This window comes from Loxodonta africana, chromosome 11, assembly GCF_030014295.1.
Source record: "Loxodonta africana isolate mLoxAfr1 chromosome 11, mLoxAfr1.hap2, whole genome shotgun sequence".
NCBI classification, from domain to species: domain Eukaryota; kingdom Metazoa; phylum Chordata; class Mammalia; order Proboscidea; family Elephantidae; genus Loxodonta; species Loxodonta africana.
Window position 1 is genome coordinate 39,283,680 of NC_087352.1, and position 16,039 is coordinate 39,299,718.

At 36.2% G+C, this 16,039-nt stretch overlaps 2 protein-coding genes across 2 annotated transcripts in view; both read right to left on the reverse strand.

The window, feature by feature from the left end:
• The window catches only part of LOC100658749 (coiled-coil domain-containing protein 102B), a 63,446-nt gene extending 59,888 nt beyond the window's left edge, over positions 1-3,558 (reverse strand). Inside the window, exons 1-2 of the mRNA XM_064293209.1 lie at positions 3,547-3,558; positions 1,688-1,908 (exon numbers count right to left, since the gene is read on the reverse strand). Of these exons, the coding sequence (XP_064149279.1) occupies positions 1,688-1,908; positions 3,547-3,558 (233 nt within the window). The remainder of the gene's footprint in view (positions 1-1,687; positions 1,909-3,546) is intronic.
• Positions 3,559-3,898: 340 nt separating this feature from the next.
• LOC111749584 (coiled-coil domain-containing protein 102B-like) lies at positions 3,899-5,003 on the reverse strand. The gene has a single exon (XM_023543737.2). The coding sequence runs from the start codon at positions 5,001-5,003 to the stop codon at positions 4,371-4,373; it is 633 nt and encodes a 210-aa protein (XP_023399505.1). The 3' UTR covers positions 3,899-4,370.
• Positions 5,004-16,039: the final 11,036 nt, after the last annotated feature.

Genomic DNA, 16,039 nt, shown 5'->3' on the forward strand with positions numbered 1-16,039 from the left:
AGGTCTATCTAGGACACAGCAGTTTCTAATTACTCCTACTACTCTAGATTAGTGAAGTAAGTAAATGTGTTTGAGAACATTCTATAACCACTAAAAAGTTAATTCCTTCAAAAAATAAAAACACAGAGGTTTGAATGTGATTGTGACATATAGGTGCAGGTAAAATTAATTTTTAGTATGTGTACAGGTCTAAAGATACAGTGGCTGCAACAATGGACTCAAACTTAGCAATGATGGTGAGGACAGCACAAGGCCGGGCAGCACTTCATTCTATTAATACTTATTGTGTTCTTATTACCAGTCACTTTCTCAGACATAATTTGTGATTGATCCTTACAAGAACTCAGTGAAGAAGGCTGTGGCAGGTTGTAGTTTCCAAAGATGGCCACCACAGTTATCCTATTCTTAATGTTCTTCTTATAATATGATTTTGACACTCCTTCCATTGAGCAGTACAGTTTATATCCCCTTGCCCTTGAACCTGAGCAGGCCTTAGAAACTGCTTCGACCAGTAAGTTTGGCAGAAGTGATGCCATGTGACTTTTGAGGCAAGATCATAAAAATGTCCTGTACTTCTGTCTATTCCCTTAAGATGCTCACCCACAAACTGGCCATGATGCTGTGAAAAAGCTAAGTGGCCATACTAAGGGGCCACCTGTAGGTGTCCCAGCTGAGGCCCCAGCTGAAAAACAAAGTCAACCACCAGATACATAAGTGAGCAGGGCTTACATATGGTCTCAACTCTAGCCCTCAAGTCACCCCCAGCCACCGAGCCAGCCCAGCTAAGCCACTTACAGCTGTCGCTGACAAGGCATACTTAAGATTCATGAACAGATTATATGGTTGTTGTTTAAACAACTACCACTATTTGGGAAGGTTTGTTACGCAACAATAAACCAAAAAACCAAACCCACTGCTGTCGCGTCAATTCTGACTCATAGCGACTATATACAACAGAGGAGAACTGCCTCATAGAGTTTCCAAGGTTGTAATCTTTACAGAAGCCAACTGCATATCTTTCTTTCACGGAACGGCTAGTACATTTGAACCACTGACCTTTTGGTTAGCAGCTGAACTCTTAACCACTACGCCACCAGGGCTACTTAGAAAACTAGATAATAGGCATAGCTGCTCCTAAGTCTACAAAGGAAAGCACAGTCTTCCTAACCAATGTCACATGGCTAGAACTTGTCAAAACCAAGGTGCCTGTTCAGGTTTCTGAATCACAAGTCTAGTGTTCTTTCCTCTATACACACGTGATCAGTGTCCAAGACATCTTTTTCTGTGATCAATAGCTCACGACATTATGAGTTGTCTGTTACTAATAATAACATGGTTGTTCACTTTTACCGACTCATCTGAGTCCAAGAATGTTGCAAAAATAGATAATACATTTGATATTTTAACCATATACGTTAGGAATTCAAATACAGTTGAGGTGAATATGCTGGAGGTGACAAGAACATGGTTATAATTAAAGTCATGTAAAAGAAAGATAAGAACTAACAAGTTTTCCATTACTTTTTGAAAAAAAAGTAAATATTTATCAAACTCAGTTTTAAAATCTTAAAACTTAATGACTATTTGTGGGTAAAATACATTCTCAAGTGACCATTCCATCAGGGTGAACAATTTTAAGAAGTTTAAAACCCAGACTTGGTGAAGGGGGACAATGATTAGCACTTACTCTCTTTCTTTCCATAAGACTTTTTTGAGGTCATCTGAAGGCACCTGCAAAGCGGACATTTCAGGCGCTTCACTCTCCAAAGGTGGATTTATCGCATGCGGTCTTAGTTTAGGCTTTGTTGCAAAGTTTCCAGAACCACCATTATTGAATAAATCAGAAAAATCAAGATTGAGCTTCATATTCTCATTTAATCCTAATGGATCAATAATCACACCTTCTTCCTGAAAGGAAAAAATAATAAAACAAAATAATTATTGGTGAATTTTTAAACCTTTCATGAGAAAAATCAGGGGGAAAAAAGACACAATTTGAAAGGAAATAAATGTATTGATGTAGAATCAAGTCCTTATTTTCATTTCATTATCATAAGACTGTTACATCGCCAAACTTCAACTACATTCTTCTTCAAAGTGGTTTTTCTTTTCTATGTTCCATCTTACTATGATGAAATTATTTTCTCAAAAGTTCTGCTTTAACTTTTAGTTTAAGTTTTCTTTTTCTAATAATATCTAAAAATAACCCTGACTAAACTTAAATATCAGTAAAGAGTTATTTAATGAGCTGAATTGCTCTTTAAAGTTTTGTCACAAGTTTGAAAGTGAAGTCAACTGATTATTTTTTAACAACTTTGGAGGACAAGGTAAAAAGAATTTTCAGGAAACTCTTGAATATTTTAACAGGCATGTGCATTGAGCTATTTAAGTTCGCTAGTTGAATCGCAAGTAGAATTTAATTGGACCTTTTAATATATATGGACATCAATTACCAGAGAAGCACACTGTTTCAATCATCCTTTATCATAATTCCAAAACTGCACTGAACTCATGATATAGATATCTGTCTATAATTTAAATTTGCCATGATGTATGGGCTTTAAATGAGATAATGCAATTTATAGTAGCCAAGTTCAAATAAAATCTCAATGACACATCATTATTAGTGTTTTATTTTTAAAATAGTACGCGTGTACTGGGCTATGTAGTATAATTTGCCTCTCCTTTTTCTCAAAAAGTTAGTATTTTTATTATTTATACCATTTTGAAAAACAATAAGACATACATAGTTCTACATGAAAAATACAGTGGTCAAGCAATCCATACATCCATGAATATTTTTCTCATTAGGCCTAGAGTTGGCAGGGAAATTGGTCAAAATAAAAAACAGCGGATTGAAGCTTCTTCAACATTCAAATATTAACTCCCCTATCATCAGAAGGGATTTTTACTATATTTTTTCCTAAATAAAAAAAAAAAAACTTTTAATAAATACTCGCCATCCTGGTGGCTCAGTGGTTAAGAGCTACAGCTGCTAACCAAAACGTTAGCAGTTTAAATCCACCAGCCACTCCTTGGAAACCCTATGGGGTGGTTCTAGTCTGTCCTATAGGGTCACTATGAGTTGGAATTGACTCAGTGGCAATGGGTTTGGTATGCGTGATTTGTTCTTGACATTGATGATACAAAAGATATTCCAAGTGAAATCCCAAGATACTGAGAATTTCCTAGCATAACAAATGTGAAGGGAAGCCTTCACATTTTCAAATGTGATGTCCAGTGACTCGTACATAATAAAGACCTTTTTTTATTCAGTGCACATCATGTTAGCTACATTTCCTCATCCCAATCACTAGATTCAAATACACACAATTAACACGACTGAATTTTGGTAATATGTAACATTTACCCAAAGATGCACACAAAGAGAATATAGATACTATGGCCTAGATTCTCAAGATTCCAAAAAAAAAAAAAAGGCACACTTACACACACACAAAACCAAGACCAAATAAGCAGAAGTAATTGTGTTCATGTAATCTTTTTAAGACTTTTCTTTTACGATTGATTCTAGATTATATCTACCATACGGTCCATGCTTCATACAAAGGCTAAAAAATTTTAGATAGAATTATAAAGGTATAAGACATTAACATGATTTTACATTTTGAAAGATGGAATTAAATAGAAAAGGATAACAATATAAATTGAAACTGTGATATGACATAACGTGATTACCTACAGTTTCTCAAAGTATTTTCCATGGGACGTTAATTGTATTTACCAGGTTAAAGAAAAGGGGGTGGGTCCATGGGTAAATAAGTATGTATGAACTGCTAGATTAAATAAAATTTAAATAGTTTCTTTGTTAGAGCATTCTCACTAACTTCACGATTCTAAACTATACCAAGAAGTTCCAAGAGCAGGTAGTGTGACCTGTTTCCTAAAAGTATTTGCATATGGAACCCATTTTGCAAGGAGTTAACTGTCAGACCAGAGTTTCACATCTTGGGAAGTGTAAAACTACTCTACGGATCCCTTATTATTCATATAGCAAGGATAATGAGAGAATTATCATCAAAATTTTCTTTTTTATAAACACTGGCTTAATTTTCACTAAAAATACCAGCATGGTCACTGTTCAGCTTGCCACATATCCCTGCTTCCCTATCACTATTAAAAAAAAACCGACTGCCATCAAGTCGATTCCAACTCATAGAGACCTTACACGATAGAGTAGAACTGCCCCATAAGTTTACCAAGGCTGTAATCTTTAGGGGAACAGATCTTCAGGTCTTTCTCCCACATCCTCTGGTGGGTTCTAACAGCAACCTTTCAGTTAGCAGCCAAACACTTAATCATCATGCCACCAGGGCTCCTTCCCATCACTCTATACAGCATTAACACATTTACATAATCTCTAGGACCCTCTGTGGATTTTTTTTTTTTACCTTGCTATTTGTGTTCTCTTTTGCAGAAGATTGATTTTTTACCAAACACTCTCTTGTTTGTGAATGAACTTGAAATTGTTCTTCTTGTGCATAGGCTTCTAAGAAATAAGGACGCTCCAGGTCCTGGGTAACTTTAACTTCTAGAGCTTCTTTCTCATGGGGCAATCTTTGCTTCTTTTTCAGTGTACTTAATTCTTTCAGTGCCATCTCTAACCTTATTCTTAGCTGTCTTCCTTCCTCCCTGGCACTGTTTCTTTCGGCTCGAACTTTACTCCATTTTTCTCTCCAGTTGGCAGTGCAGTCTGACCACCACCGCATGGTCTTTTCCATCTGAGCAGCTCTGGCCTTCACCTCTTCAAGTTCCCGCAGACGAAGCTCTTCACTGATGTCCCATTCATTGGTGCTGTGTGAGTGTGCACAGACATTTTGGGTGGCATGAGACTGGAGCCCATAAAGTGGCAAATAGGAGTGGCAGGCTTCCCTGCGGGGTGAGGCAGGCACTACTGAGTCACAAGGTGATTTCAGTGATGACTGCTGCATCTGGAAGATTTGTGCTTCCGCAATTAATCGATGAATGGAATCTAAATTCATACCTTTTCAGGCCTAAGGAAGACAAGGAACATAATTACACATTTGAATTTCCCTTGCAATTACAAGAGCAAGACCTAGTTGGGTTTTTGTTTGTTCATTTGTTTTTTAAGTTGATGAAAACAATGCATATTTTCCATATTGCATAAATGCGCGTTGTCTTTTCCAGTGTAACCAAAAAATATACAGGATTTTGTGAAATCGTAATTATCCTCAAAGAAAGAAAAATTTCTCACATTAAATCTTGCCAAAAATATAAAGAAACAATTGGGAGTAGTATATGACATCAATAATTTATTTCAACAAATAAGATTATATTTAGATAATGTTTACTGTCATGTGTATTGTCCATTAACTACACAATAGTCCCTTTCTTCCCTGCTAACTAAATCCCGATTTGTTCAAGTGGAATACAGAATTCATTAATCTCTGGGAAGATAAATCCCCATTGCCATCCCAGGTGCTAAATCATAATTGGTCTAAATCTGCCATGTTGACCGCATCTCATTGACCATCCACTAGTTTCAAGGCACAAATATGGCCTGGTTCTGGCTGATGAGATATAAAGAGACATCCACTGGGAAAGGCTTCTCTTCCAGGAAAATATGAAAACCGCAGAATGAGACACCCCCTTTCCTCTGTTTTCTTCCTACCTGAATGAGGGCATGAGTATGGAAGAAGAAAGTGTACCAGTCATCTGGTAGCATTTAGGTTGGTGGAGTCAAGTGGGGAAAAGATCCTGATTTAATGATGACGTTACTGCATCAACTCTGGAGTACCTATCTCTGGTCTCGTTCCTACGTAAGAGTGATTACCGGTATTTATTTAAGCTATAATAGGAGCCCTGGTTGTACACGGGTTAAGCACTCAGCTACTAACTGAAAGGCTGGTGGTTTGAACCCAACCAGTGGCTCCGAGGGAGAAAAGACCTGGAACCTGTTCTCATAAAGATTATACAGCCTACGCGTACCACTATAGGGGTAGTTCTACTCTGTCACATGGGGTTGCTATGAATCAGAATCCACTTGATGGCACATAATAACAGCAGTTGGTTTTTCTGTTACTTACAGTCAAAAACATATCTAACTGATACATCAATTAATTTAGTATTATTTAGTATTTAGTACTAATACTGTTATAAGCTCTGAAAATTGGTTATTATAAGACATGGCCCTTTTCCTCAAAGATTTTACAATCTAATGGATGAGGCAAGCAGGTATAAATAAAAAAATATATTATATTTACTGTAACAAAAATATTTATTGATTCACCCCGTCTTTTTTTTGTATGCGTTATGGGCCAAGTTGGTGTTAGGTTCCTTGGTGCTCTGAGGAGTAGAGCTCCTTATAGGAGTGATGAACTCTGTCTCCTAGAAATGAGGAGGTTTCACACAGCAGATGACACTCGAACAGAATCTTAGCAATTTCAAAGCTTTTAAGACAGCTTTTCCTATAAATGGTAAAAGGCAGATTCATTTATAAATGCAAAGCTTTCTTAACAATATGTACACCCATTACTTTATTCAGTGTAAATGTAACCACAGAGCTATTTTGACAACAAACCAAGTAGAATTTCTTCTTCAAAATAATTGAGTTAAAATATACAGTTCAATAATCAAATCAATATGGTTCTGTGGCTGTATAAAATTACTCATTATTATTACCAGGTAAGTTTTTATGGTGTAAATAATCATAGGTGACATTTTATGTGGATGACATTAATTTCTTTCACTTTTTTCATTTTTAATAATTATAGATCATAAGCTGCCTCCTTATACCCCATCTATTTTATCGACTGTGTTTCATTATACCAACTAATTTGCAAAATAAGCCTTTACTTATTTTTTTTTAAAAAGGACTATATAATACTAAGTGTATATTGTTTTCAGGTGTGAAAAAAAATTTTTTAACAAGTGTCCTGTAGAGAGCCCAAACCAATATACTCATTATAATCCTTATTATAATAATACAGACTCATGATTGTAATTACTTTTATTAGCATTGGTATATGGCCGATCATATTTGAATTAGTGCTGATTTGGAGTAAACAATCCTTCATTTTCTGTAATTCAGAGGGCAATAATAATAAACTGACCAAATTTCTTGGACCATTACTAAACCAAAATCAATGTATATATAGAGTTTTAACATAGACTCTTAAAAGAAGAAAAGAACAAAAGAAACTCTTAATTAGAAGCACACTAAATATTTTATATCTATTTTTTTCCTTTTGGTTAGAATTCTAAAATGAAGACAGATTTTTTTTTTTAGCACATTAAAGTTAAATTTATCCTTTCCATTTTTCAAAATAAATCAGAATCATGAAATTGCAATGACTTTAAAAATCTCTTATTAACTTTTATCTCACTAGCATTTTGAAGACTCTGTAATTGGATTCTGGTACATTGGGATCTTGCCTACCAATTTACTATGTATTTTTCTACATCTGATTAAACAAAAGTGAGTTGGGTTTAATCATTCAGTCCTTGAACTTGAATAGTATTTCCTGTTCTGAGGAGTTTTCTCAATCAAGGGTAAATGGGAATATTTAATACATATGTATATTTACTGAAGCAATCCCTTACACATATGTGCATTCTCTTCAGGGTTTATTTCATACAACTATGAAAGTCTTTGCCAATGGTTGTAACACAAGGCCTTTGATGCATGCAGAAAATATTTTAATGCCATTGACTTTTGGTTTCTTACACTGAATTTTTGCTTTGAGAAAAATGCTTATATAATCAGACTAAAATAATTCTTGCAAATAGTTTTGAATATAGGATGCAACCAAATAAATAAAATGTTACAGCTTTATAACGTATATATAAGATTGCTAAACATATTGCTTCTTGCCAAAGAGGAGCTTGATGTGTAAAACTGTGACCTCCAGAACCACACTCTATTGTTCAAGTCCTGAGTGTGACACTTTCTAGAGAGATGACTTGGAAAAATTATATAAACTGTCTTTGACTCAAAATCCTTATATGTGAAGGGGAACAGAAATAGCAAGTACCTCATTGAATTGTGAGCATTAAATGGGAAAATGCCTGCATACTGGCTGTCTTAGTCTGTCTCTTAGACAAGGAGACAGTTTTTCTCAGCAATTGAAGTCTCTATTATGTCACATTGGGCTAATGTGTCATTTAATTTTTTTTTTTTCGTTTTTCTCTCTTTTTTTAAATCAGGAATGGTGTACTTAAACAGGGAGAGTATAAGAATAAATGATATTTACAAAAATGCTTTGAGTTTTATGTGATAAAAGTACAGTATTAATTTTTATATAGTACTAATATTAAAAAAAACTAATATTATTCAGTATAAATTCAAAATAGGTTACAGGTTTCAAAGCAAGCAAGCATAGGAGGCATGGATTTCACCAATCACAAACTCAGATATTCACAAAATAAAATATACTTAATTTTCCTATAACTAAATTTATTTTCTAAATTGATCCCTGACATCCTTGATCACGGACACTTCTCATCTTTTAATTTGCTGTTTATTCTCTACTTTTCTATAAGGTACCATATGAGGCCCCATACAGGAAGGACAAAGAGGGAAGAGAGCACCAAACTGACAAGTGCTCCTTGTTCTACTATATTTTTAAGTGCCTTGAATGTGGAAGCTCAAAGGTCAAGCATTTTGTGTGCGTGTGTGTGTGTGTGTGTGTGTTTGGAATGGTGGTCTTTACATTTAAATTTTTCAATATTTCATTGTGTTTTCAGTGAAGGTTTACCCAGAAGTTTAGGTTCCCCTTCAAACAATCTATACACAAGTTGTTTAGTAACACTGGTTACATTCTTTACAATGCATGAACATTCTCATTATTTTCCTTCTGATTGTTCCATTTCCACTAATCTAGTCTCTCCTTCTTTTTAAAATAATTGTTGGCCATTTGGTTTCATATAGATGATTTTTTAAAGGAGCACAGTATTCGTGGGTGATATTCATTGTTTTGTAAGCCAATTGGTTATTTAGCTACAAGGTTACCTCAGGGGTTAGTTTCAGTTCAAGATTTAAAAAACATTGTAGGGCAATAGTCTCAGGGAGTACTCCAAGTCTCAACTAGCCCAGTAAGCCTATTTTTTGTTTTGTTTTGTTTTGTTTTGTTTTAGGAATTTGAAGTTCTGTTCCACATTTTTCTCCCCCCCATCAGGGTCCATCTAATGTGGCCCTGATTAGAACAGTTAATAGTGGTAGCCAGGTACCATCTAGTTTTTCTGGTCTCAGGGTAGATGAGTCTTTACACTTCTTTTTACTAACCTTACTTTGACTTCAAAAAAAAGTGAAAATAATCTTTTTGTTTGTTTGTTTGTTCTCTAGACAAAGGGGTAATTTCAATTACTGACATTCATTGAATGCTTTCTAGGTGCCGGGAATTTTGCTAAGTGCTTTTCATTAATTAACCTGCCCTGTGAATTATTTACCATTATTCCCTCATCCTGAAGTCAAGAAACTACGACTCTGAGTGCTAATGCAACCAGCCCAGGTGTACCATGAGAGGTGGCCAATCTACTTTTGGAATTACGGAAATTTGAATCCAGAGCCACTGCCTCCCCATATCAAAAATATACCACTCCCAGATATCATCTATTTTCATTTGCAGTGAGATACCTTTCCTATTACTTGAGAAATACATTTGGTAGAATCTCATTTTGGATATTTCTATGCTCAAATATTCTCTATGTATCACACCATTATCAGTCCCCCAATTCTGACATCGCTGTTCGAGTTAATTCAATCCCCTTATCTTGGTTTAAATGAACTACAGGGTCTGGTGTCTGTCCATCCTTCTGGCCTCCTCTATTTGTCATTCCAGCTTTCCCATCCAGACTTGAGCCACAGTGGGTGTATCACTGCCTTGTGTGGGCCTTACCTCTGTTTTCCTTTGCGCAATCTGATTGCTATGCAGGAGCACGCTTCCCTCTGTCCACATGCCCTTCTTCCCCTGGCTTCTTATCCTTCAGGCAGCACCTTATACCGCCCCGCTAAGGGGCCCATCCCCTGACTCTCCTAGGTAAGTAAGAGGCTCTTCCTCTGAGAGGTACGCCTACTCTGTGTTTGTCTCTTCTGTGGTTGTAAACAACATAGACATGGGCCCTTGCTAACATCTGCTATCACAAAACCTTGCTAATAACCATAAACAATAAATAAAACTAATGATCAACAATTTCAATTAAGCCTTCAAAAGGAGCAACAGTGTGCTGTGATCTAAAACATACCTATTTACTTGAAACAGGGAAGGTTTGCTCAGCTGATATTTTATGTATTATTCAAAAAATGAAGGGGAACAAAAGAAAAGCATTTTTTCGCAAAAGTAACACAATCACGGCAGAAAAATAGAGAGACTGGAAGGATTTTTTGTTTTATTGTTTATACTTATTGCTTTCCCTTAACCTATAGGAAATGCTTTCTAAATGAAACCCTGCTTGCATTTTTTCCTAAGAAGCTTAGGATCTCTAATGCATAAAAAAAATGCATACGCAACAATAATAGCAAAAGCCATATGCAAAGAGAAAATAGATTAATGCCGATTTGTAGCACAATGTTAAGAAACAATTGTAACTATAGATAAGATGTCACACATTCTGATAGAAAAAGAGAAGAGCAACAACTAGTTTTTAATATTCAGGAAAGAAAAACATCATACTGTACTATATAATGTGGCCTGTCCATCAAGCACGCACAAATGATCTGCATAAAACTTAAACGTTTTGTTATGAGTCTGACGCAGATAAAGTCATGTGCTTCGGGGGAGTGTTTCACAGAGAAAATACAGAATCATTAACGTGAAAAGACCAGTTGTGACAGTGAGATAAGTGAAACAATTACAGTGGAGGGTCACGTGACATCACTTCTATATAGTCTGTTTTGCCAATTAAAAAAAAAAAGAAAACCACTGTTGTCGAGTTAATTCCAACTCATAGTGACCCTATAGAACAGAGTAGAACTGTCGCATACAGTTTCCAAAGAGTGGCTGGTGGATTTGAACTGCCAACCTTTTGATTAGCAGTCGAACTCTTAACCACCGTGCCACCAGGGCAATGGTTAAATATTATATTTTTTAAATCCAGGCACTCTGGCAAGTTAAATGGACAGTTACAGTTTACATTTGTTGATGCTGAATTGAGATTTTGAAACTGCATAACGGCAGGAAATACTTGCACGGAACAGGCAATTAAATAATGTCAAATAAATCTGTACAAACTGCCAATTAGTTAAAGCTTAGATCTTTTACTTTCCAAAAGTATTATAGTATAAAATAAACACAAACTTAACATTTTAAAAGCCTATATTTTTTTTGGTGGGTTACATATTTATGTTTGGCCAAATTCATTGTTTAATTATAAAGTACATTATCTGGTCCGATAGAAATTCTTTTTTTTTTTTTTTTTAACTGGCATGGAGTTCATATGATAAGCCCTACCTTTTATTAGTGGGATCTTCATTGCTTGTGCTAGTTGCCACCAGGTCAGTTCTGATACACAGGGACCCCATGTACAACACAGTGAAACATTGCTAGGTCCTGTGCCATCTTCATAATCATTGGTATGCTTGAGTCCCTGGTGGTGGCCACAGTGTATTTTGAGTGCCTTCCAGGCCAAGGGGCCTTCCAGCACTGTATCAGACAATGCTCTGTTGTGATCAATAGAGTTTTTATCAGCTAATTTTCAGAATTAGATCGCGAGATCTTTCTTCCCAGTCTTCTCTTTGTCTGGAAGTTCACTGAAACCTGTCCACCATGGGTGACCCTGCTGATATTTGAAATACCGGTGGCATAGCTTCCAGTATCATAGCAATACACAAGTGGCCACAGTACGACAAACTGACGGACTACCTCGTTAAACTCTTACTATTGCTTAGTATTGTTGAAGCTATGTATCACTGTTTCAAATCAATATCATGTTTTTATTGAGTCTAGGTTTTAAGCTAAAGATTATTGGAAAAAAAAGAAAAATAATATGTTTCTTAGAAAAAGCTCAGTGACAGATAAAATGAATTCAATTTCTTTTAAAATCAACTATTTCAGAATAATCTCTCCACATAATAGCTTGTTGTTATCGCTACCATACTCAGACATTACCAATGTTTTACAAGCTTTAAGAGGAAAAAACTTCAACATTAAAATAATAACCTACTTATAGGTTAGACAAAAAGTAACCATTCTGATCTGATTTGGAATATGAATAGAAGAATAAAGAGAGATCCAAAATCCACAATCCATTTTATAAAGTGTCAATGCATCATTTGTAGTGGGTCTTAGAAAAATAAAATTCCTGTTTTCTGGCAGGCCTTGAAATCTTTGTAGTGGTTTGCCTGCCAAGTACAAATTTAGGTTCAGACAATCTAGAATTTCTTGGTGGATATAACATAACTATTCTTATGTATTACTTCAGGTACCAAACAAGTTCAAGGAAGTGCTGTATTAAAATATTCCTGAAATTTCTCACCAGCATGTGAATTTTGAGAAAGGTATTTTAACTAAAATTTGAGTTTAGAAGCTTAATTGTTTCTTGCAGCAGTTTATAAAAATGTATACTTCTTTTTGCCTCTTTGTATGAAACCTGACACTTGTTGAATTCATCCACATTTTCCAATAGTTGTGCTCATTTCAAGGTTTCAGTGAACAAAACCACAAACTGTCCCAATTTTCCTATGCAATCTAATCCAACTTAATAGTGCCAAATAAATAAGCCAGAATATCTGCTGAGAACTTAAGCCAACCCTGAAAGTACTATTACTAGTGATGGAACTGTACAGCCTTGCTGAGTCTAAGAATTCCCTTACCGCTAGTTCCAGGTGGCTAACAGTCACACTAGGCACTCTTTTTTGGAAAGAACGCTGCTACAGCCTGGTAATGTCAAGGATTCTATCACTTCCCAAAGTTAGACATGGGACCCTGAATCTGGTAATTTCATAGCTATGTTAATATCAGTATATATAATCCCATACAAACTAAATAATGCGTAACCAGTTGTCATCAGGTGGCTTCCTACTCATAGTGATCCCACCTGTGTCAGAGTAGAACTGCAGGTTTTCAATAGCTGTGATCTTCTAGAAGTAGATCACCAGGCTTTTCTTCTGAGGTGCCTCTGGGCAAACTCGAACTGCCAACCTTTCAGTTAGCAGGTGAGGATGTTTGCACCACGCAGGTACTGCTAAATAAGGCCTAGAACAAAATTTCTGTGGATTCTAGTTTAACAGAAATTAAAATAAAATCCAAAGAACACATAGTAAACTACTTTAAATTAGTATTATTATTAATTTATAATGTGAGAGTTGATTACTGTATGAAATAATTCCCTTCATAGTTCCACTACTAACTACGTGGTGGTAAGAGCAGAGGGTCATTTTTTTCAAAGTCATAAGTTTTTTAAATTTAAAAGCAATTTGTTTTTTATAACTTAGTATACATAAATGTTTAATAGAAATAATAATAATTTAAGGTTGATTCATGAACATTTTCCAATATCTATGTTTATTTCAAGGTACCAGTGAACAAAACCACATGCTATTTCAATTTTCCTATGTATTTCCTAAGCAAAATTCTTAAGCCATTTACCCCATTCACACTGGCTTGCAGAGAATGTATGAGGCTAAGTCAGAAATTCTTCACAGATCTAGTGACACTTCTTAGTGAATGAGAAAGCTTTTCATGTCAGTGTGATTCAGTGATATTTTCTCACACCTATTTGATGGAATGTATATAGCTGCCAAATCACTTTATATTAGCTGACTAGAAAGCTTTCTCAGGCTTAAATAATGAAGTTTAAAGAGCACACAGTCCAAGTGATTGTCACGTTTATTTTTGAACAACAGTCATAATTTTTTTTTAATCAAAACAACATTTATTCTCAAAGTCTGTTTCATTTCCCCAAGAGGGCCTCCTTAGATTAATCACCTAGATTGGCTAAAATGTATCCCACATCAAAAAGCTAAGAGCAAAAATGTGATCTAATGTATTTTGGTATTTATGAACTATACTTATGTATAATATTTCCAAATACTTTGTTTCGTCCACCCTACTTCTCACTCAAGCGAAGCAATGTTTATATATAAAAGCATGTCTGATGATGCTTGTTACTCAAGCTTCATTTCCTAAGTATGATCTGGAATTTAATTTTCAGTGTAAACAGCAATAACCATATTGGTACCAGAGAGCAAATTCACTCTTCTGAAATATAAAGCAGATGAAGAAAAAGTGATTTAAGAACCCTAGCTCCCCCCAAAATCATAGGATCACTGGTTGCCCAAATGCTGTAGAGAGCATCTGGAAAAGATTGGGCAAGTCAGGCTGTTCTCTGGACAGTCAAAAGACCAGGTTGACAGAATCTTCATCCCCCAGAGTTCAAGACTTCGGAACCCAGGAAGGCAACTGCCAAATACAAGCAGCCTATGGATTTGCAGCTACTGTTTGTCAAGGGCTATGGAGAGCCTGGTGACAAAATATCTGCCAGAGGACATCAAGATTTCAGTCAATCTTCAGAAGTTTCACAAATACGCCTAAGAGGTTGGGTAAGACTGTCATCACCATCTTGGTGGTCAAGTGAAGCAGTATTTAAAAATTATAGAAGTTGGCTTTTAATTTATTTATTCATATGTTCATTGGACACTACCATGATGGAACATATTTAACTTAGGCTAAGGGGTTTTTAAAGAGCAATGGAGCTCTGGTGGCACAGTGGTTAAGAGCTTAGCTGCTAACAAAAAGGCTGGCAGTTCAAATCCAGCAGCCGCTCCTCAGAAACCCTATGGGGCAGTTCTACTCTGTCCTACAAGGTCACTATGAGTCAGAGTCAACTCGATGTCAACAGGTTTGGTTTTGATTTTGACGAGCAATACACAATCTTGTGGATAATTAACCAAACTAGTAAAGATAGTGTACTAGTGTCCTATTGCTGTAACAAATTACCACAAAGTTAGTGGCTTAAAACAGCACAAATTTATTATCTTCCAATTCTGGAAGGCAGAAGTCCACAGTCAGTCTCACTGAGATAAAGGCGTCAGTACAACTGGTTTCTTCTGGAGCCTCTGAGAGAAGAATCAATTTCCTTGCCTTTTCCACCTTCCAGAGGCTGCCTACACCCCTTGGCTCATGGCCCCTTCCTTGCATCACTCCAACTCAGCTGATATCCTCACATCTCGGACTACTAACTAATCTTTCTACCTCCTCTTAACAGGGCCCCTGATACTACATTGGGCCTGTTCAGATAACACAGGATAATCTCTTCTCAAGATTCTTAATCATATCTGCAAAATCCTTTTTACTATGTAATTTATTCACAGGTTCCCAGGATTAGGGTGTGGACATCTCTGAGGGCCCACTGTTCAGCCTGCCATAGGTGGCATAGCGAAAGCAGATTAGACTTTGAAACCACTTTAATTTCTTGCTTTCTCATTTAGCATCTATGTGACCTTAGCAACTTAATTTACATTAAAAGGCTTCCTCATCTATAAATGGGAATGTTAGTAACTCTGTAATGTGCTTGTTTCAGGAGCACCACATCAATTTTCCTTCTTCACTGGATCATCCCCTTCAGCGTAACAACTCATTGTGTCGTTACAAACCGGCCCCACCAAGTAATACCCCACTTCTCTCCTCCCACCACAACAGAGACAACCTATTCAAAGTGTTTAATTTCACTGCTTTCATTTTTTCACTCCCCATTCTCTCATCAGCCCATACCACGTGGAAATCTGCACACTCCATTTCACGGAAATCACACTTGTCAAGAACACAAATGACCTCCTTATTGCCAAAGCAAATGTGCACTATTTTATCCTTACCTTACTCGAACTCAGCAATACTCAAAACAGGTGAAAATTCCCTCCATTCTTTTGCTTTCCTCATCATGACATTCTCCTGACTACCCTCTGCCTCCTCCTTCCTGGTCTCCTTCATTCCTCCCTGCTGCTTGTCTCTAAACGTCACAGAGTCCAAGCTCAATGGCACTAAATGTAATGTCTCTGTCACTGACTGCCAAATTCATATCTCCAGCCCTTTTTAATCTCCCAAACTCTAGACTCACTTATTGT

Coding starts and splice junctions, on each gene's coding strand:
- LOC111749584 (XM_023543737.2), bottom strand. CDS start 5,003: ATGAATTTAGATTCCATTCATCGATTAATTGCGGAAGCACAAATCTTC.